General features: G+C 34.2%; 1 protein-coding gene across 1 annotated transcript in view; it reads right to left on the bottom strand.

Moving 5' to 3' along the window:
* The window catches only part of LOC148273552 (platelet glycoprotein 4-like), a gene marked incomplete at its 5' end in the record, with an annotated part of 43,503 nt that overhangs the window by 3,836 nt on the left and 14,715 nt on the right, over positions 1-24,952 (bottom strand). Inside the window, 3 exons of the mRNA XM_088238545.1 lie at positions 4,178-4,473; positions 7,076-7,190; positions 22,689-22,916. Coding sequence (XP_088094671.1) covers positions 4,178-4,473; positions 7,076-7,190; positions 22,689-22,916 — 639 coding nt within the window. The remainder of the gene's footprint in view (positions 1-4,177; positions 4,474-7,075; positions 7,191-22,688; positions 22,917-24,952) is intronic.

Genomic DNA, 24,952 nt, shown 5'->3' with positions numbered 1-24,952 from the left:
AACGCACGCGCGTAATCTGAGCGGCGTATTTATGATTATTAATTTATTTTACTATAACAGGGCTAAATAATATGTTTATTTGCACAAATAATGGAAAAGGGATTATTAAACAGTATGTCTCCATGTTTTTTTTTTTTTAATTTTTGAACTTTAAATTATTCCGTCTTTTACTAGTGGTAACACGATGTTACATCACCGCGCGCAAAGGGATTATTTATCACAGTCTTTTAAGAGTTAAACACTTAGCCTCGCCCTTAACCGTTGGTTTTTCCCTCAATTATGATTAATGTACATGCCATAGTTCATAAGATTATTTTCTACTTAAGTACCTTGAATTATATAACTATGTATATTGGTTACGGTTGTGAGACATGGTGCCTTACCGACAGAGATAAAAAAAGACTAGAGGCCTTCGAGATGTGGTGCTACAGAAAAATATTAGGAATTTGTTGGAGAGACCACATCACTAATGACAAGGTTCTCAACAGAATAGAAGGTAGGCACCTAATCAAAACTATCTCAGAGAGGCGAGCCCGATGGATCGGCCACATTATGCGCCATAAGGGTCTCCTGCACGACATCATAGAGGGAATGGCTGAGGGGACAAATTATAGAGGGCGCCCCCGACGGGAATATTTGGAGCAAGTGTGCGAAGATTTTAACTGTGCCTCATATATCGAGCTGAAGAGGGCTGCAGAGAATAGAGACCAACGGAGGACGAGATTGAGACTGCAAAGAAGAAGATAAGGGCATTCAATCCATCTAATCTTCACATTCGTTTGAAAATGCCCTAACAAGGCGAAAAAATTGTCACGATTTTTTTTTTTATATTTGTAAAAATAAAATAAAGTGTTCAGTAGACTCAAATCAGTGTTTGATTTCTTGTGTTATAAGTTTGAATATGGAGTTCTACAAAATAAACACCAAATCAATCAATCAAGAATATTAGGTTTAAGGTGGTTCTATTTTATAACTAACATTGAAGTCCGAGAACGGACGCAGCAGCCTCCTATAACAAGCGTCTTGAGGACGCGGCGGCGGACCTGGCTTGGACACGTGCTGCGCATGACTCAGGAGAACCTAAACCCGAGTTGCCTCTTCTTTAAACCTGCGGGCTCACGCCGTTCTGAAAGGCCATCGATGACGATATTTCGACTTTATTCGGCGGAATTAAGGGGCGCTGGATTGACGTGGGAAGAGGCAAAAATGCCGGCTGGTGATAGGGTCTCCTGGAGGCAAATGATGATGTCCACATGCGCCGCTTAGGAGCGGATGAGGAAAAGAAAAAGAAAGAGTTCTTTGGTTGGTTTTAGATAAAGGAGGTCATATACTAGCTTATATATTTTATTTTGCTGCAGTTAAAGTCTGTTTATGTCATTTTGGTTGCCTGTTCCCCATAGTTGTTGCATAACGATTAAATCTTAAAGATGAGCTAATGTTAAAATATAATATTTATATTCGTTATATCTTTGATCTTCGCAAACTTGACCACATAACCGAGTATCGCACGCAACTACACTGGCTCAGTATCAGGCATAGAAGAAACATTCACATTCTATCACTTCTTCACAGTATTTTAAATAATCCCACTTCGCCTGTTTATCTAAGAGAGCTCATCCAACCTCTTTCACAACACGGACTATCTCTTCGTTCTAGTAACGAGAGAACCCTTTTAATACCCTGTCATCGCTCTAATTTTCTTGCCTCCTCTATCACAGTAGTAGCCGCTCGATTGTGGAATAATCTACCCACTAATGTTAGAGACACCCCTTCTTTATTTACATTTAAGTCGAGATTGAAATGTCACTATCTAAATATTGAAATTGTTTATTTATCCTTCTTCTTTCCTTCCCATCCCCTCTTCTCTCTTCATAGTGTAGTGTTATTTTTTTAAATTTAATTTTTATTTTGTTAATCTTTGTTTTTAATTTTTGTATAAAATTGTAAGATTCAATATGTCCATTTATTTATAATTTTCTCAAACTGGACGGTTAAGGTAGGTAGGAAGAAATTGCCTTAAGGCAATATGCCCGCCCTTATATGTATATATATTGTATATGTTTATAAAGTGTCAAATAAATAATGTTTTTTTGTGTTATTTTCTTTGACCAACTAAATAATCGTTTTTTTTATGTAAATATTGTCTACTTTACAGTAATAGAATTCGCATTTTGCGTTATTTTATATAGCGCCTTTTTACAGAATTTATCTCAAGGGCACTGTACAGCTAGAAATTCAATGTGGAATTTCGTTCTTATTTTATCAGCCAGCCTTTCAATAGACTCATTAGGGACTGCAGCATATGGCATATTTGCCAAGGCAATTATCATAGTCTGAAGATGCCCGTACGAGAAAGCGTTAATTAGCTAAATAAACAGTAAAATGCATCACTACAACATTTGTAATATTTATTTTAAATGAGGATATGTGATGAGAATGAAAGGTGTAATACAGAGTATTTTTCTTTATGACTAACTTAGACATAGCCAGCTTAAGCTGTTTTATCTTCCTGCTTGCAGAACCAACCTGCCGATGGTAATGCCAGTAGTAAGACCAATGTCTTGACTCAACCGTATCTCTTCTGTTCCCTAGTTCGCCCGCTCCTAGAGTATTCCTCTGTTATCTGGTCTCCAAATTATGATGTTCACATCAAAAATATTGAATCAGTTCAACATCGATTTTTAAGAAAGATAGGCTGGAGGTTGGGCTTATCCAGAGACCAAAATACGTATAATGAGTTAGAAACTACCTTAAATATATCTTCTCTTCAAGACCGTCGAAATGAATCCGACCTTCTAGTCCTATTTAAAATTCTCAACTGACTCTTTGGTGCGCCTGAACTACTGAGCTCGATAAAATTAAATATCGCAACGAGAAACCTCAGACAAAACTGGCTCTTTCATACCGATAACCATAGAACTAACTATGGTTTTCATTCCCCTATGTCCAGAATTCTTAGGTCTGCCAACAAACATACCAGTCTTGATTTCTTTGATAACAAGTTGTCTTCTTTCAAAAGATCACTGAATCAAATTCAATTATTAACACCTCTCTCCCGCTTCCACTCCCACCGAGTCTACCATTTGTCTATCTACTTTCCTTTATAATAATTTTCTTTGTATAAATATGTCCTAAAAAATGCCCATTGGGCGTATATATTAATAAATAAATTTATTTAACTTGTAAAAGAACGGCACCTTTCTTCTCAGAATTTCCCCTTAGCTTTGCTAAACGCTGTATAAAACAAATACGCAGCAGCGTTGGGAGGATCATTACCGCGCTTCTTCTGCAGGCAAAATCACTAAAATGTTTTTCCCAACGCTGGCTGATGCAGCAAACTTCCGTCATCATCACCAAAGTACTTTCGAAACGACCCAAATTTTTACCGGACACGGACCTATGAGAAGTTATCTATATAGGTTTAAATTAAGGAATGATGACTATTGTCCGTGCGATGATATTTCTTCACAGAGTATAGAACATCTGTTATTTCAGTGCCCATTTTTCAGTTTGCAACGCCATAATCTTGAAGCAGAATGCAGGAAAGATGGAATATCCTTAACAGATATCCACACTGTAGTAAAAATTAGTTATCATGCGCCATTGTTCTTGAACTTTGCAACAATGGTGATTGGACTCATAAAGGTAATAAACCAAAATCAGTGATCGAACATCCCATCTCCAAGACAAACAAAAACTTTTTTTTTCCTAGTACCTTAGCCTTGTACATGACACGTAAGGCTACTAAATACAGGGGTCCAAATATATTAAAAAAAATAAAAAAAATTAGTGAAAAAAAGTTTGAAGAGGATTGCATCCTTTTTCTAATTTTGCTCGGTATTTTTATTTTACCATTTTTGTACATTTAAATTTTAGTATTGATTTTTTCGTATTATTTATTATTCTTGAAATATTTTTGTAATGAACATAAACGTATATACTATAATAAATAAATTGAAATGGACAAATATAATTATCAGTGAAGATGTAAAGTGCTATAGAACACATAAAAAATGTTTTCTTGTATTAAAAATTAGTGCTTTTATTTGTACGACGGAGTTTTCCCAAAATGTACGAAAAAGAAATATTGTTTTGATAAAGTTGACTATTTGGGTTCCCTGAATCACCTCAAAATGACTTGTACCTTTTTATCTAAATGCCAAAGAATCACACTTACAATTTCAAACCACAAAAGCGGCAATGTGAATTTGGAAAACGCCTCCAAATCGTACATGGAAGACATGTCTTCCGTCAGCGCCATGTTGATCTGGAACCTGGCCGCCACTCGCAGCGGGAGACCGGACCTCGGCTGCAGCCACACCAGCGAGCCGTGGTCCTCCACGGTCGGCATCAAGCCCTGGATCCTGTCCTGCAGGCGAGGGTCTCCGTTCAGGAAGTGAGGGTAGCTGAGGGCGATGGGGAACCCGTAGTAGCAATCTGTCACGTCGATCAGTCCGTCCGTGAGGCAACGGCCTAGAAAAGAAAAGGAAAAGATGTAAAAGATATTTACATAGAAAATTCGGCCGACAGGCGTCATTTTATAGATATTACTAGCGGACCCGATACACGTTGTCCTGCCAGAACGTTGGCTTGCCTGCTATTACCTTGGAAAAAGACTTTTTATTGATAAGCAGGTAGGTACCTAGGTACTTGTTTATAATTTAATTTCATTAAAAGTAATTCATTTTCAAATATATAATTTTTTTTGCAAATGTCAAACTCGGCTCTTTTCACCCGCAGGGGTGCACTTTATTGGTGAATGCAGTTTTTAAAAATGTATTAAATGTCAGTTAATATTAATTTAGTACGACCAAAACTCCAGTAAAAAGAAGTAAATAAGTAGAAATTATTAGAAATTTGAGTAAATAAACTGATTGAGATCCATAAACAGTGAATTTTTGTAAACATTCAAAATCAAACTTCTTTAAAAACACAAAAAAGCAACATCCTTCCATTTTTTTGTGTGTGTTGCCTGGTAGGTCGATGAAAAAAAGGTTTATGCTTCTAACTTTATTTTACAGATTCGGTTGAAAATTTTAATATCTACGAACACGCGCAGCGCAAAGATCTACATTTCGCTGAAAACCGCACGTAAATCGGTTAACATCACACATACAGAAGAATTGATATAAAGATAAAACAATAGTTTCAATAAAAAGTCGATAAAATAACATCACCTATCACTCGTCACACGGGCTGTAAGAACTGTTTTATTTAGGTGTTTTTTTAAGTACGTATATGTTTTGTATATTTTTTGGGTCATTGGAATGTGATTTGCAAAAAAATATTGTTGTCTACACAAAACTGTTTTTTTTCTGTTAGTCCTAGGTTGTTCGCAAGTTAAATTACTTGATGCTCTTGTATTTAATTTATGTAATTTGTGTATTTGTTTTGACCACATAACCGAGTATCGCACGCAACTACACTGGCTCAGTATCAGGCATAGAAGAAACATTCACATTCTATCACTTCTTCACAATATCCCACTTCGCCTGTTTATCTGAGAGAGCTCATCCAACCTCTTTTACAACACGGGCTATCTCTTCGTTCTAGTAACGAGAGAACCCTTTTAATACCCTGTCGCTCTAATTTTTTTGCCTCCTCTTTCACAGTAGTAGCCGCTCGATTGTGGAATAATCTACCCACCAATGTTTATTTATTTATTTATTAACGGACATTGTCCATGTATACAATTTATAAGGTTTAAATATTACAATAAAAGAATAGTTTAAAACATTTAAAGAAAAAAGAAAGAAGCATTGACAAACATAAGGGACATCGAGACAAGATCTGGACTATTTATTTAGTGCTCGTTTAAATCGTTGTAAACTTAAACCAAAAAAGTCCAGATCCTGTCTTGAGTTAACAATACGACAAAGGCGGGTCATTGTAGAATTTAGGCCATAGTTTGTTCTATGCTGATCGATGAACAGTACTTCATTGTTTCTCAATCTACGAGTCGGAATATTGAATTTTACTTGTCCCAGTAATGATGGAACATCGATTATACCATTTAGTATGCCGAACATATATATGAAGTCAATATTAGTTCTACGTTTTTGTAGACTAGAAATATTTAACATTGACTCTATTTCAGCATAAGAATAATTATCTCTCTCTAGTCCAAGCATCCACGCTATTTTTCGAAGCAAGCGATGTTGGACTGATTCAATGTGATTTATGCGATTGACATAGAATGGAGACCAGACCACTATTCTAGGAGGCATATTCTAGCAGAGGGCGAACAGTCGAGCAATAAAGAGTTTTGATTGTACGGACATTAGTAAAATCAGAGGATATTCTGTTAATGAAGCCAAGTAATTTCAGTGATTTATTTACTGTATTATCTATATGCTCGTTGTATGTCAGTTTATAGTCCAAAACAACTCCTAAATCTCTGATGGACTTGACTACATCAATTTTGGAGTTTTCTAATAGGTACTCGAAGGAAATTGGTTGTTTTGTTCTATGAAATGACATTATTTTGCATTTTTTAATATTTAGTTCTAATTTATTGACTTTACACCATTGGTTAAAAGAGTTAATGTCTGATTGAAGAAGAAAGCAGTCTTGTAAAGTTTGAATTATTTTGAGAATTTTGCTGTCGTCCGCGAAAAGCCAAAAACGAGAGTAAGAGAATGATTTAGCAACATCATTAATAAACAAATTGAAAAATGTTAGAGACGCCCCTTCTTTATTTACATTTAAGTCAAGATTGAAATGTCACTATCTAAATATTTAAAATGTTCCTTTATCCCTTTTCTTTCCTTCCCATCCCCTCTCCTCTCTTCATAGTATAGTGTAATTTTTTTATATATTTATATTTATTTTTGTTAATCTTTGCTTTTAATTTTTGTATAAAATTGTAAGATTCAATATGTCCATGTATTTATAATTTTCTCAAACTGAACGGTTTGGGTAGGTAGGAAGAAATAGCCTTAAGGCAATATGCCCGCCCTTATATGTATATTTATTGTGTATGTATATAAAGTGTCAAATAAATAAAATAAATATTTGTAAAAGGTACAACATGCCGTTTATTTTAATAAAATAAAAAATGAAATAGAAAAAGTACCTTTTCTGCAGAAGCATTTATTTTTCTCGTCTCTTTGTCCATTATCCAAGGCGTCCTTGTGAAAAGTATAAAGATGTCCCCACAGCCCATCAATCCAGCCTTCGCTAGTCTTTACCTAAAATGTTTAATATTTATTTACTTCTTTATTTATTTAAACGCCTTGTAGGCTTTTACATGTTTTACATATTTATTTATTTATTTTACATAAACGGCATAAATTGCCTTTAACATATATTGAACATAAATATGAAAAAAAAATACATATATAAAAACGTAACAAAAAATTATAAAATTGCATAACTAAAACAATAGTATCAAGTAGGTAAATACACATAAGCAACCAAAAACATTAACGAAATAAATACATAAATATGAAAAAACAAAAAAAGGAAAAACATTTTTAAATATAAAGAAAAGTTCAAGAATAATATTGCGAGAGAAAAAATAAATCAGACTCGTTTTATAACTATCAAGTCCAGAACCAAATATATCAGCCTTGTCCTCATACTGATTGCCATATCTATGGAGCCTGGGGATAGGCGAGTGCATGTGATAGTCGGTCCTAGAACTTGCAGAACAAAAAGGAGATCTGTGGCACGTATGTCGACCAGGTACACGGAAACACACCAACTCCAGCAAATCTGGACAGTCAATTAATGAATTGATCACCTTAAAAAGTAATATTAGGTCAATTAGGATTCTTCTATCAGAAAGTTTTAAAATATTTTCTGAAGACAACAATTGATTATAATTGAGCCAAGCCAAGCCAAGACTAATCTTGATCCCTTGGTTAAGGTACATAAATCAATATTGAGGATAATATTGCGAAAACCGTACAATCATCCGAGTGAAGGCCTTTTCAAATCCTTAGACGTCCTTGGCTTAAGGCAAATCTACATAAGGAAAATAATACTTGACATCCACAAAAATAGGAGCACTCAGGTGATTGTGAGTCACGCGCACTCAACTAGGAGTACAGTAAGAAACGATTTGGTGATTCCAATAGCACGTACAGCGGTATTCCAAAAATCATTTCTATATCACGGACCTAAACTATACAACCTGATACCGTCATTTTGGAAATTTGATAAACCATCAGTACTGAAAAGAAATTTAAAAATTTGGTTGACAGACATTGGAAGTAAGGAATCGGAGAATTTATTGAAGATAGTAATCTAAATATTATGCTATCCCATTGAATCATATATAAATTTATTGTATTTTCGCATGTGCATATATATTGTGTATGAATGTGTGTATATATATGTATGTATATGTGTGTATATATGTATGTATGTGTATATATATGTACGAAGTATGTATGCTTTATATTTATGTATTTAATTGTATTTTTACATTTAATGTAAACTAAAATTTTTTTTTTCTCTTTTCTTCTCTTTTGGGGTATAACTGTTTTTTTTTTTTATTTCTTCAATATTGTTTTTTATTTATAGGAAAAATATTCGTAAATCATATTTGCCGCAACAAATCGGTTTCTTAGAACAGGCATTTGCCCATATAGGAACCGATTGCAACATTAGGCGTATTAATATTTCTGGCTTGCCGACCCTTCATATACTGAGCCTACTCCTAGTACTGGCAGAATTTGCCAGAGTGTTTTTTGTGCCATTTTGTAACATTGTATGTATAAACTAATAAATGAATAAAATAAATGAATAAAATTAAATAAAGCAGCTGGAATATGAAGTTTGAAATTAATTTATTTTAGAAATTTCTTCATATATTTATATATAGAGAAAAGACATCTATTTTACACAAAAGTAGCAAAAAATTTATATGAAGTAAAAATAAAATAAAAATATTTAAAAACTAATATTACATATATTACAAACATACATATATTCCAGTAGAGAGAACAGAAGTTCATTTTCTCCCGCCGCCGCCGGTTATATTAAAAGAATCTTAAAATTCAAAAAATGTAGAAAAATAAAAATTAAGAATACAGATATAAGTAAATGAAAGGTATACAATGATAAACAACATAGTATTATTTAAGTATTTAAATTCGGAGATAATAAATTGGTACACTGCCTTTTAAAATTCAAAAGTGTTGTATTAACAACAACAACAACAACAAACCATCACGCCGTTTCCCCGTAGGGGTAGGCAGAGAGGATAGAACGCCATAACATCTAACAATCTTTTGTTTTACATTGAAAACGCGTCAACAAACTATTTGAAACAATCTACAATACCTAGAATATGCGACCAATATAACAATATATTTACCGAGGCTGATATTTTTTGTGACAATGTATGTAAATTTAGGTCAAAAATTATTGAAATTTTGAGAGAAGCAGACATTTAACATTATTATCATATAAATATGTTTTCATTTCGTTACTTTTACATTTATTATATTGAACATAATTTAAATTATTGTATTAAGTGTAAACAATTTTTTTGGTGTGTGCATGAGTTTCTTACTCTAATATACAAAGAAATTGGCAATATATGTGTACATACTGTTTGTTTACCTAATAAAATAAATAAATAAATAAATAACATAATACGCAAATAATATAGATATATTTAATACAACATTTAGTTATATGTTGTATTAAATAAATGTTGTATTAAATATATCTAAATGTGAGATCAGCGTGAACGGAGATATTCTGAATCAGGTAGAAGAATTTGTGTACCTAAGAAGTATGTTTACTAGGGAAAGGCCGAGAAAGACATTGAAAGGAGGGTGAGTGCCGGGAACAGGGTGAACGGTGCACTAAAATCTACTTTGGCAAACAAATGTTTATTGCAGGAGGCTAAACTAGCAGTTCACAACGGAGTTCTAGTTCCAACTCTAATGTATGGGAGCGAAGTATGGAATTGGAAAAATAATGATGAAAGTAGGTTGAATGCTGTCGAAATGCGATCCCTCAGGCGAATGTGTGGTAAAACGACGTATGATAGGTGCACAAATGTCGAGATCCGTGAAGTGTGTAAGGCTGAGACATGCATTATCGACAAAATCGAGAAAGGGGTGCTGCGTTGGTTTGGACATGTAGAGCGAATGGACAGCGAAAGAACGGCCAAAAGGATCTACGATGCGAATGTTGATGGATGCAGCAAACGAGGAAGACCGAGAAAGACATGGAACGATCAAGTCCATCAAATACTTGAAGATGGACATGTCAAAAGTAGGAATCATCGGCGTGCGTGCATGAGAATATGTATGAATGTAGAGGAAGCAAGGTCTGTATGCCAAGATAGAGTGTTATGGCGTTCTATCCTCTCTGCCTACCCCTACGGGGAATCGGCGTGATGGTTTGTTGTTGTTGTTGCGCGTTGGTGTTAACTTCATATAGAATGTGCCCTATCAGCAAGCTGGTTTCATATTTTGGTCCAACTGTTGTAGTGAAGGTGTATAGTGGGATTTGCATGTAGACATAGAAAAGTCGGTTAGTAGTTTTGTACAAATATTTACTAACATTTATACCCTAATCTTTTCAGTTTTCCAAACAATTTTTTGCTCATTTTTTTTGTCCATGCAATACGGCCAAAAGTCATTTGCTTTATGGACGTCTTTTGTGTGCAGCTAAACGTGTATTCTTGTAAACAATCTACGAGACAATGCATTATCTTGTGTGTGTATTGTTAACAAATGACGGCAAATGATCTTTAGATGGCTTAGGAATTTATACATTAGCGACATCGGTAGCCAATTCATCAATATCAAAAAGACTCGGATTATGTGCAACAGATCCTATCCTGACCCTGATCGGCCTCTGTATAATAACGGACAGAGAATTGAGAAAGTTGACAGCTTTAAATACTTGGGAGTTCACATAACTGAGGATGGAAGCATGCACAGACAGCTCGCAACCCGCCTAGGAATTGCTGGAGCAACTTTTAACATGATAATAATTAACACATTACAACAGAGATGAAGAACATTTAAGATAAGGTAATATAGAAGTCTACGCATCTTCAGGGCTTATGACCTGTCAATGGCTGGTTAAAGTGGCCACTTTACACACTGTGAAACACTGGCGCTGGGCGCGCTTTATTAATATTTTTATTTATATTTCGAGAATAATACAAATAGCGGCAATGAACTATGAGAAATATTTATTTTTTATTTTTTGTTTTTTCTGTAATAAAGTAACCGTAAAACATTATAATGGATAGTCAAATATAAATGGTAAGCTGCACATAATCGCTTCTGTACACGATAGCCCCTGGTTTATTGTGTGGTAGTCGGTGTAGGATAGAAAAAATCTACGCGAAACTCGATAAACTGTATACAGAATGTAGGATCTGAATTATCGCCAAAAATTGAGCACAATGAAATTAAATATGCCCTCAAACATGTGAAAAATAATAAAACCTCAGAGCCCTAATTACCATGGGAAGTTAACAGAGTTATCTTCGACTGTATATAAAGAAAAATCGATTTATGTGTACGAAAATAAGTATATTTGCATGAACATTTAAAGTATCTTCGTCGATAACCTGTAATTGAACATGTTTAGAAGAAAAAATAGTATGCATATTCTGCGTTTCACACAGAAAACATAATTTTACTTCGTAGATAAAATTGAAAATTAATGTTAAGTACCCATTGTAATCGGGGCCCTGGAATTCCATCGTGTTGTAACAAATCTCACTATAATTTAATTTATTTTAAGAAATATTTTTTATTTTTGTTTTATAATAAGCTTAACACCGGCACAGCCTAAAAGCCATATATGTCAAACTTGTGAAGCAAGAATTTTCAAATAACGTAATTTTAAATTAATTAATAAATAAATAAAAATAACATACAAAACAATAATAATTGGAAGCTCAGTGCACATCAGAAAAACGCGAGTTCATATCCTGGTTCAAAAGTTTAAAAAAGTGATTGATGATTTATTTCAGTCTGCGTTCGTCCATCATTTTTTAAAAGATACAGTTAAGTCGATACCCTGCTGATTTTGTTATTTGGTCTCCACGTATTTGAATATCAAAGTTCAGTTTTTTTCATATTATTTTTATTTGTTTATAGACTATTAAACTAAGCCAAAAAAAAATTACAAAATTGTATCGTGTTTTCAGCAAAGTCTATTCAGTATTTTTTGCTGATTGGTGAGTTGCCTTCCCGTAAACCGAAATTATATCACAACCTCGGAGTAATAACGCTCATAAGTAATACTATAGTTCAACAATGTTTGAGTATGTCCAAATGCTTGCAGACCGGCTGGATTTCCTCCCTAGGGAGTTATCCATATTCAAATTAATTGCAACAGAGAGGTAAAACATTATTGAGAAGGGAATATGGAAGTCTAGGCATTTACAGGGCTTATGAACTGTCAAAGGTTACAGCTCCTTTGCTTCACAAAAGTCAACAGATGGAAGAGTTGAGGAAATGTGGATGTTTAAATGATGTTTTGGCGGCCTCCGTGGTGTAGTGGTCAAGACGCTTGACTCACGCACGAAAGGTTCCGGGTTCGATTCCCGGTGAGAACACAAAGATTAAAAATATGATTTTTCTCAAGTCTGGTTGTTCTGTAATGTAATTCACCACTGTAATTGGGCCTCCTGGCCTGTTGTGGTGCAAAAAAAATTAAATGAAAAAAAAATAAACATGGGCAGAATGGTGAATGTTACACAGTGTGTAAAGTGGCCACTTAAACCAGCCAATGATAGGTCATAAGACTTGTAAACGCCTAGACTTCCATATTCTCTTGGCAAATAACAACAAGAATGCACCTTTTCCCAGAATCTTAAATAGTTATAACAAACATTTTTTTGAAATTGATATATATTTTCTAACTTTAATTAACTATAAGAAAAATGCCAAGGCTATAATTGCAGATAATAATCATTTAACTTAATCAGTACTATCTATTTAACATTTGTAATTTGTTATATACTTGTACATTTGTATTTATGTCTAAGAGGAAAAGCTGACTGAAGCTACTCCGTGGGGATCCGTAAAATGTTTTTTTTTTTAAATTATTTAAAAATTATAATAATAAATTAAATTTTGTACTTTTAGTTATTATTTTTTTTTTTTTTTTTTGCAAGTGATATGATACGGAGTGGCTTAATACAGTTACGCTTTTTTAAAAAATTTTTACATTCTATTTAGTTTTTATATAGAAAACTATAATTGGCCTAAAATTTTGGTTTATTTGTATATACTGTATTTTTTGTTGTAATGGCTGTTGTTTTCTTTAAATAAATAAATAAATAAATAAATAATGTTTTCCCTATCTTTTGCAATTAATTTGAATACTATAGTTGTTGACTCTATCATTGGTTGAAATTATCCAGATACGCACTAAAATGATCAAAATACGCTTGGATTGGAGTGCACATACGGTTCCCTATGCACCACTGGTGCGAATAGGGAACTGGTGATGATTAAATTAAGTGCCATTTGCATCATAAAATGACGCTTATATTTTTTAGAAGAAAACGAGTATTTTTTTTTGCAATTTACACAATTTCAAAGGTGTCGCATTGTGCAAATTTTGCAATTGAAAATATGTGAGGGAAAAATTCATTAATCTTGAAGCTTAACAAATACTCGAGTAATTATCTTTATGTTCAATAGAACTGCATTGCCTATTGAAGAGTAAACGTCGGTTAAATTAGATTTTAATGTATTCTACTCTGTACTGTATGTTTGTAAAATTTGTATGTCAAAGCTAGCGCGGCATAATTTCGTCGTAATAATATTTTTACAGAGTTTTTTGTGTGCTGATGATGCCGTGCTTCTTGCTAGCAACAAAGAAGACCTGCGATTCTCGGTCACAAAGATCAACGATGTGTGAAAAAATATCGATTTGCTGATGAATGATTGTTGATATTTTTTTTGCACCACAGTAAGCCAGCGCCTCGATTATTTATTCATTTATTTATTAACGGACATTGTCCATGTATACAATTTATAAGGTTTAAATATTACAATAAAAGAATAGTTTAAAACATTTCAAAAAAAAGAAAGAAGCATTGACAAACATAAGGGACATCGAGACAAAATCTGGACTATTTATTTAGTGCTTGTTTAAATCGTTGTAAACTTAAACCAAAAAAGTCCAGATCTTGAACGCTATCTTCATCTGTATATGTATAGAGACGGTTTACTTAACTTCTCTACTATCTGTATCAACCGCGATATGTTCTACCTACTTGCCATATCGACATTATATGATCGAAACGAACCAATGAATGACCGCAAAAATTATTCCGCGTTCCATACTTCATTAGCATTTAAAATAGTTCTAATTTATATAAGTTCCCACTTCAAAGCGATTATAAACTCCAAAAAATCCCAATTAAAGCAAAAAATGCTCGCTTGAACATGAATTTTAAAAGACTTTTGACACTTTCTAAGACGATATGCTTTATACCATCTGTATTTATCTACCGAGTGACTACAAAGCCGGCTCCTTTAACGTCTTGATACGTTTACTCCGGAAAAGTATATTTTTTTTATTTTTAAAGTGGAAACTTTCTTAAGTTAGATATTTTCTAGGCAGTGAGGTCATTTCAATATTCTGGCTGTCTGATTGGTGGGTCAAAGTGTCGTCATTCGGTTTTCGTGCTAGCAAGATTGCGGATCAGCAAGAGTGAAGGCGCAAGTCCCTACACAACATTTAATAGGTAAATAATACGTTTTTATTTACAGTATGAAATTAATTAGGGTCTATGAAATACTGTCGAGTGAAAAAAAATATTTTTACTCATTAGTACTTACCATAAAAAATATTGTTCAAAAATTGTTCAAAAATATAGTCCATTGCGGGGCCACGCCCCCAATACGCCCCGTTTCAGTTAAATTTTGAACTTTGTGACCGTTCGATTCGAAACAAAACATCGTTACGAGTCTTGACGTCACGATCGCCAAGGCCAAACATGTCGCGTTTTTGTAGGGTCATATTTTTTTTTGGAAGTTACGTATTTTATATTATTTTATTTGGGAAAGCACCAGTCCTACATACATATTTATAGTAAACAAACAGATATAGTGTATAAACTCAGAACTAATAATAGATTTCCACAAAGTATACAAAGTTCAGATCAGTCAGTCAATCGGCAAAACTCTTCGACTAGAAGTTGTGTCGTCACAGTCGGAATAATTGCAAAATTATAAAACTTTAAAAAACCATAGCGCTGAGATACACAAAAACATGAATTAGTTCGATAATCTATTAACAAATAAAGAGAATTTCATTTAATTATTATAGAAAATATAGACCTCATACATACAAAATACGCGATATAAAAGCTTTTTCTGCGGCCGTGAGAGCGTTCCTAATATCACCCAAGCAGCTCAATTACAAATAACTATCGACGTGTTTAAAAACATGCTTAGAATTTGAGCGATCACAATGAAAAATAATGAACATGCTTAAGTTATCGCAATCATAAGTCAACGAGTGTGTAATCTCTAAGTCAACGTATTATCATGATAATTGTAAAGATGTTCAGGACATAGAGAGGTAGAGAAGAGCCATTAATGGCAGGGCCTCTATGCTAGCAAGACGCTTTTTTAATGCAGTAACGAAGTGAAGGAAATCACCTTTACTTCGTATTTGACGTCCATGTATACAGCGGAACTACGGAACAACTATACGCAAGCAGCGTGGAATAAATTAAGGGTCACGTATAATAATGCATACAGACAATTATTCGGACTGCATAAGTACTGCAGTGCCTCTGAAATGTTTACAGCTGGACGCATAAACACCTTCGCTGCCCTACTTCGCCAAGGAGCCTGGAGCCTATGGGAACGCCTGAAAAGCTCTAATAACAAAATTCTCCAAGCCACTGCAGGGTGGATCCATTCACCGCTGTTCGAGCGATGGCGGGATATGCTAAGACCACCATAAGTGCTGCAAATATAACATTTTATTTTATGTTTATATTTATGTTTATTGTTACATTTATGTTTATTGTTATATTTATGTTTATGGTTATGTTTATAATTATGTTCATATTTATATTGTAGAATTGGCTCTGCACTATATAGCCATTTTACTGGAATAAAATAATGATCATATGCTTTATTAATAAAAAAAATAATGAGGATACCCCGAAGTCATCACGATGTTTGGAAGAGTACCAAGTGAAGGCAGCCGCAAGTGTAGTGTGTAAACATGTTACAAAAACGTATCCTGGAACTCGGAATTTAATTTGACGCAGTACGGCGAGTTCGTTCAAAACATTCCAAAGGTTTTATAGATAACCAATTTATCAAATCACCATGAAGAATACGTTTATTCCCATGTCGGTATCACCAAAAAGCCTTAAATATTCATATTTATTGTGTATGCAGACATCGGTAGAATTCCATATTTAATTTGGTAATGTATCCAAAATAAAACAAATTTATTGGATTAAAATTCTACTTTATTTTTTATAAAATATACAAAGGGTATATTGTGACGCGTTACGTCTTGTTATGACATTTTCAAACAAACTCTTTGAAACAAACAATTCATCCGGCTGGACCAAATCACTTACTAAGCAACGTCTGAATACAATTTACCAATCTTTATACTTCTTTTACCTTTACTGAAATAAATTTAAATATGAATAATTCCCTAGGGAGGAAATCCAGCCAGTCTGCAAGCATTTGGACATACTCAAACATTGTTGAAGTAATTTTATTGTTGATTTTGCATTTAAATGTCTGCCTTAAAACAGGTGTACCTATTTAGGCAGACTAGACATGATCCAGAGAAATCTATTACCTAAGTATGTAGTAGATAAATAAATGGTTATTTCTGTTAATTAACCATGATTATTATTATTTTTTTGACATAAACGGCATGGATTGCATTTAACATAATATATATCTAACATAAATATGAAAAAAAAGATACATATATAAATACATAACAAAAAAATATAAAATTTTATAACTATAAAAATAGTAACAAGTGGGTAAATACACATAAGCAACCAAAAATATTAACGAAATAAATACTTCGATATGAAAAACCAAAAAAGGGAAACGTTTTCAACAATAAATATGAAGAAGAGTTTAAGAATAATTTTGCGAGAGAAAAAAAGAAATCAGACTCGTTTTATAACTATCAAGTCCAGAACCAAATGTATCAGCCTTGTCCTCATACTAATTACCATATATGTGGAGCCTAGGGATAGGCGAGTGCATGTGATAGTTGGTCCTAGAACTTGCAGAACAAAAATGAGATCTGTGGCGGGTATGTCGACCAGGTACACGGAAACACACCAACTCTAGCAAATCAGGACAATCAATTAATGAATTGATCACTTTATAAAGTAATATTAGGTCAGTTAGGATTCTTCTATCAGAAAGTTTCATAAGATTTGCTGAAGATAACAATTGATTATAATGAAATAAAGCAGCTGGAATATGTACTTTAAAATAAATATGTTTTAGAATTTTTTTCTGGACGCGCTCTAGTAAATCAGAATGTACACTATAATGGGGCGGCCATTATTGTTATTATTATTCATTAGGTTGTAACAGAAAAAAAACAAGTATCATTTCATGAAACTATATTAATTAATAATCGATACCTTATATTTACAGTATGCATAACGTGATGGGTGAAACAGCCCTTAAGCTAGGGTTTCCTAGGACAGCGGTGCCCATATTTTAACGGCCGTAGTGAACGGTGATGCGGTGGATAACCGTCGTAACGGTGACTAGAGTGTGGTTTCCTAGGAAAACTGTGTTATCAACACCATTTAACACCGTTTCACTAGGAAACCACTCTCTAGTCGACGTTACGACGGCTGTCTACCGCATCACCGTTCACTACGGCCGTTAAAATACGGGCACCGCTGTCCTAGGAAACCCTAGCTTTAGGGTAATGCAGACTACAATTGAGGGTATTAGAAGTAATTTGCTTATGACCAGCTAATGGCAGGTCATAAACCTTGTAAATGCCTAGACTTCCATATTCCCTACTTAAAAATGTTTTCCCTCTCTGTTTTTTTTTTTAAAAAAAATAATTTAATCAGGTAATATAACAAAGATACATACTAGAAAACATACAATTTGAAAGCATTCGTCGATACAACTTTACATGCATATATTTCTTCAATTATAGAATTACACAAAATAGATTTATATATTAAGTTGTGATACATATTTTTTACTCGGATAAAGGCCTCTTCCAAACGTCTCCATTCCTTCCTATCACCCGCTTTCATCATCCACGTTTTACCGGCAATAGAGGCAATGTCGTCGCCCCATCTTTTCTGTGGCCTTCCAACACTTCTTTTGTTTGCCCACGGTCTCCACTTTATTATTCTGGGTGTCCACCTGCCATCATTTTGCCTCACCGAGTGTCCTGCCCACCGCCATTTCAATTTCGCTGCACGATCCATGATATCCACGACTCCGGTTCAGCGCCTAATTTCTTTATTTTTTACTCTGTCTCTTAGACATACACCGAGCATCTGTCTTTCCATGGATCGTTGGGTGCATTTTAATTTCTGGCTACTTTTTTGTGTTGTAGACTTTGACATGATCTATTCGAATTACTTATAAATAAATATGGCGTTCTATTATCTCAGCCTACCCCTACGGGGATCCATGATATCCACGACTCCGGTTCAGCGCCTCATTTCTTTATATTTTACTCTGTCTCTTAGACATACACCGAGCATCTGTCTTTCCATGGATCGTTGGGTGCATTTTAATTTCTGGCTACTTTTTTGTGTTGTAGACTTTGACATGATCTATTCGAATTACTTGTAAATAAATATGGCGTTCTATTATCTCAGCCTACCCCTACGGGGATCCACGATATCCACGACTCCGGTTCAGCGCCTAATTTCTTTATTTTTTTACTCTGTCTCTTTGATACACCGAGCACCTGTCTTTCTATGGATCGTTGGGTGCATTTTAATTTCTAACTACTTTTTTGTGTTGTAGACTTTGACATGATCTATTCGAATTACTAGTAAATAAATATGGCGTTCTATTATCTCAGCCTACCCCTACGGGGATGGTTTGTTGTTGTTGTTGTTGTTGTTGTTGTCGTTGTTGCTGTTTTGAGGAAACTAAGATAATTTTAAGCAAAAATCTCGCTAAGCATCATCGGTGAAATCGAACCCATGACCCATCAATAATTGTATCTATCATTAATTTATTAATAATTAGGTTGAGCGGAGTGCGGAAAATTATAATTCGTGTTGAATCTTGATTTATATCGTGAAATTTGCTGCATCATCTAAGTAACTTAACCTTAAAAGGTTTTTTTGAGATGGACGGTAGATCTCTTAACAGATCAATAGCTTTTAAGGAGGGAATTTGTCAGTTTTACACGAGAAATAATTTTTGATAATCAAATATAGGGTCAAAGGTTGCTTCTTCAACTCCTCGAGTATGCAGATGTCTGTTACCAGGGCCGCGATCACAACGGGAAGTTGAGGACGTCATACCTTCAATGACGGTATAATTCACGAGCAATTACGAAGATACACTACCGACCCCCTTGAATTTTGAGGTTGGTACATCTGTATTTTCCCAAGGGGTCTTGCACCTCACGGTTCACACATCTACGTATTAAAAGTGTCCAAAAAAATTTCGCCGAGCAGTTTATGCTTTAATTACTATAAATAAAAAATTTAAATCGTTCTGAGATGGCCAGATTATTATTAAAAAGTCTATTTGAAATTTTGAAGTCGAGTTAAATTCTGGCATAACTGACAGTTTTGAAAATGAACGGCTAGATGCAGAGATAATGTGACTAGGTTCTGCCCTATTAACATATAAGAACATCTAGCCGCAAAAACATTGCCACCATTAAAAAAAAAATAGCAATACATTTTTTCCATAGGTTTCACTATCCTTGAGATCGAGTATCGAGATGTCAAAAGCGCCAGCTTTGTAATTCCTCGGTAAATACAGACGAAAGTTTGAAAACGCGAATCTCACCTACATGATAAAGGTTTCAGCTATTTCACTTCACGAAAGTCAACAAATGGAAGAGTTGAGGAATTGTGGATGTTTTAACATGGGCGAAATGGTGAAACACAGTGTGTAAAGTGGCCACTTTAAACCAGCCAACAACAGGTCATAAACCCTGTAAATGCCTAGACTCCCATATTTCCTTCTCAAAAATGATTTCCCCCTCTGTTGCAACAAATTAAGGGTATAAATAACAATTAGTTAAAATAATAATAAAATCATAGTTTATTAACAAAAATAACAATTACTTTATCTACTACATACACACTTAGGTAATAAATTTCTCTGGATCATGTCTAGTCTGCCTGACTAGGTACAGCCTGTTTTAAGGCAGACATTTTTATGCAAAAATAAACAATAATTTAATTACCTACTAGTTAATTTACTATACAGTTATATAATTTATTAGGAATGTATTTTGAGTAAATTTTCCGATTTTTCTCGACCAAAACCCAGTAACCAATTTTTTACAAATTTGTTAAATTGAATCCGGGTCATGGTTTTTCAATCTTTAAGTATTTTTTTTTATTTATTTATTTACAATTTTAAAAAACCCGTTAGGGTAACATTAGAAATTTATTATTGTCTAGTCATTTTATGTCTCGTCTAGTCTAGTTAGTTCAGTCATCATTAAAGTCATTTTTTAATAAATAATTGCTTTTATTGAATTGACTCGTATATAACAGTGTTATCATATTGAGTACATTGTTTAGTAAATAATAATTGTTATTGAATGCATAATTAATAATAATTGCAAGTAAATCATATTGAGTACATTGACTCTGGTCGAAAATTGCAAGAATGTCAAAATCTCAAAGTCATTTTTCTCAGTATGACGCATTTAGACTTGTCTGACTCGTTTAAAATACATTTTTGGTCTTAGGAAATATGACCACATTTCTGATTATCGTAGGCAACTGAAATGGCTCAAAATTAGACAGCGGACCATCACTCCCTCTTACTTCTGTTCAATGTACTTTATAGTCCTAACGCCTCGCCTACAATCTGTATTGAATGCCGCAGCGACACTTATTTTCGGAATCTCTAAGCTCAGTCATATCATTCCACTACTTCGGGAACTACACTGGCTACGTTTTCCACGGAGGGTCGAATACGAACTCTGTTGGCTTATGTATAAGTCACTGCACAACTCTGCTCCGGAATATCTAAGGGAACTATGCATTCCAGATGAACTAGCTGACAGGCGTCTCACGCTTAGATCAGCTACGTCCACGGCGAGAGGAAAAGTTATTATACCTCTACGCAAACAGTACACTAAATTTAGTGAACGCGCATTTGCGGTCGCAGGCCCTATGGCATGGAATGCTCTCCCAGCAGAAGTGCGAGGCTGTGAAAGTGAAGTGATGTTTCGGAAAAAACTTAAAACCCACTTGTTCTCTAAATCATTTGAATAAATCCGTAGCATGTGACAACAAAATAAATTGTTTTAATTAAATTACAAATTTAAAAGCTTCAATTAAATTAATTTAACAATAGAATCACTATGTAAAGCGCCCTTGAGGTATTTCATTTCTAAAATGGCGCTATATAAGTTATCCATAATAAAAATAATCATAACGCTCCTATATACCTGCGTGAAAAATTTCAACGCTTATCAGTTCATGGTTCTCAAGGCACTCTCTTAATATCCATCCACAATTTCTCTATCTTCTCTAACTCATATAGTGTCCATGCGGCTCCATTTTGGAATCATCTCCCATCCACCATCAAATATGTTGTACATTATCTCTGTTTAAATCACGTCTAAAGAAACATCTCCTTTCTCTTCCTTAATCCCTCCCCCTTTCCTTTTTCTTCTTTCCTCTTTCCTCTTTTTTTCCTTTTTCTCATTGAGTAATAGTTTTGATTTAAGGTAATTTATAAACAAATACGTTTATATTAACATATTGCAACAGAGATGAAGAACATTTAAGTGAAGGTAATATAGAAGTCTAGGCATCTACAGGGCGTATGACCTGTCAATCGCTGGTTTTAGTGGCCAAATTACTCACTGTGTAACATTCACCATTCTGCCCATATTTGAACATCTATATTCCTTCAATTCTTTCATCTGTTGATGTTTGGGAAGCTAAAGAGCTGAAGCCTTTATTTGCGCGGGTGAGATTCATCTAATTGAATTATTTCACCTACATACTAGACTAGGCAACGCCTGAAAATGATATTTTTTCAATTTCTATACTTCTTCATGGACCAGGTGGATTTATCAACAATATTTTTAGTTTGTTAAAATTTTTGTAGACAAGGACAGGATTCAACTCCCTGGGGAGCTGTTTATATTAACATATTACAACAGGGATGAAGAACATTTAAATGAAGGTAATATAAAAGTCTAGGCATCTACAGGGCTTATGACCTGTCAATGGCTGGTTTAAGTGGCCACTTTACGCACTGTGTAACATTCACTATTCACCCCAGGGAGTTGAATCCAGTCCTTGTCTACAAAAATTTGGATAATCTCAAAATACGTTTATTTCTATTTTTATATATCTTTAGCTTTTTAATCTTTTTTTTTTCTATTGAATATGTTCTGTAACTTAATTATAAAAATAAAACTTTGATTTTATTGGTTGGTTGGAAGAAATCGCTATTTGGCAATAAGCCCGCCAGTGTACAAATAACATTATGTACAAAAAGTTAAATAAATAAAATGAGAAATTCACTTACCATAGGAGCGGCTCTACATAGGCTCTTCCTGTAAAATAGCACCTCTTGTCCTGGCTGCAGATTCCCGGGGTATTTGGCTCCGTCCGACGACATGTGGATGTTTCCACACGAGCCCTTCCAGTGGGGAAGGTTCCTGGCTCCCCGCCACGTGTCGATAAGGCCGGCCAGCTCCGGACGACCATCGCTCCCCGTGTAAACCGTCTCGAAGTCGCCTTCGAAGTCGTACATCTGACGAGAAGGAAAAATGGGGTTAGGAAGCGATCATTTTATTCCGACGCGATAAAGGGATCATGAACGAATCATAAGGACGTAACTCAGTAATAAATATTGTTTTTATTATTTATTTATTTTTATTTATTTTTATTTATTTATTCATATTTTTTTTCTTACAAACTATAATTAATAATAAAAATAATGTGACTTCACTGGGGTTACCCGTGCCGAGGACACTTAACAATGTATGCACTTTAAAAAAAAAAAGAAATATTTGCATTCTTACGATTTACCCAAATATTTAATTTTGAGGGCCATTTTCAACGAGTTGTAAATAACTCATTATTAGAAAATGGAATCAAGTTGGGGTAGAGTTGGATTCGAACCACAGACCTTTGTTCCGTGGAGTTTGTCAAAATTTTTGTAGACAAGGACTGGATTCAACTCCCTGGAGAGCTGTTAATATTAACATATTACAACAGAGATATAAAGAACATTTAAATAAAATATTTAAATAAACTATCCGCATAAATAAAGGTTTCAGCTCTTTAACTTTACAAACATCAACAGATGAAAGAATTGAAGGAATATAGATGTTCAAATATGGGCAGAATGGTGAATTTTATACTGTGTGTAAAGTGGCCACTTAAACCAGCCATTGACAGGTCATAAGCCCTGTAGATGCCTACAATTATAAAACCTTCTGTTAAATGTTCTTCATCTCTGTTGTAATATGTTTAAAGTATATTCTATTCATTAAAAAAAAGAAACTATTTAAATATTTTTTTATCCATAACTAGCTGAGCCCGGCCACGCTTCATTATGGCTTTGTCTGATAAGAATTCTTCGAGGAGTAAATAAAAATAGTCTAGCAACTATAAACTTACTGAGAAAACACATTGCTTAATTTAATATCTTAATTTGCTGTGACTTGCTGTAAAATATAAGAAAATGCAATTTTTATTTAAAAAAATTGAGGCAATCCATCGATTACTTTCCGAAATTTGCAGCCACAAACATACGTGACCAAATTTTATATGTATATACAGGATGTTCTTTGAACCCTGACACATCCGAAACCACGATGATCAGTATGAGCAAGAAGACATATGAGCATATTTGAAAAAATATTTAGAACAAAAAAAAAATTTTAAAATAAAATATTTAAAAAACAAATGGTTGCTTACTTCTGTAGGGGAGAAGTGAGGGGAGCGCGGCGCAGTATCAGACTCCCCCCTTCCCCCTCTTCGTTTCAGCCCTGCAGAAGTTAGCAAACCATTTGCTTTTTTTCATATTTTATTTTTTTAAATTTTATTTGTTCTAAAAAAATATTTAAATGTGCCAATATGTCTTCTTGCTCATACTGATCATCGTGGTTTCGGATGTGACAGGGTTTAAAGAACACCCTGTATAGATTGTAGCGAAAATAATGTTTTGTAACATTGGCGAAAATTGATAAAATAGCAGCACTGTGTAGAACTGTCATTCATTACTAACTTGTTAACTATGACAATTATGAGTCAATTATTCAAAATATACACGGTGTTTCAGGGTCAGACCGCGAAACTTCAGAGAAACATTCCTCGTGGTAAGCTTTAAAAAAAATCCTAACAATTTTTTTCCAAAAAGTCATTAATAAATTATTTATTTTTTTGATCTCAAAATGGAGTCAATCTTTAATTTCTCGCACTGGCTTCCTTTTCGCAATCCCCTACCTCTCCCCGACAAAAAAATGAGATAAAAACGTATTTGACCAACGAAGCGATACGCACCAGACGCGGACAAGGAAAGCGGCTGGGTAGGAGAGAGGTAGGGGTTTGTGGAGGGAATGCTTGTCCGAGAAATAAAGGAGACATTTTAGACTACATTTGAGATTACAAGTTTTAAATGACTTTTTGGAAAAAATTTATTAGGATTTTTTTTAAAGCTTACCATGATGAATGTTCCTCTGAAGTTTCGCGGTCTGGCCCTGAAAAACCGTGTATAGAAATGTCCCTATGCTAAAATACAATGTTCTGTAAAAAAAATCAATCCATCGGTTACTTTCCGAG

The sequence above is a fragment of the Micrasema longulum genome, unplaced genomic scaffold (genome assembly GCF_059751315.1).
Source record: "Micrasema longulum isolate JH-2025_06_02 unplaced genomic scaffold, ASM5975131v1 h1tg001915l, whole genome shotgun sequence".
Lineage (NCBI taxonomy): Eukaryota > Metazoa > Arthropoda > Insecta > Trichoptera > Brachycentridae > Micrasema > Micrasema longulum.
This window is presented reverse-complemented; position numbering and strand designations above follow the sequence as displayed.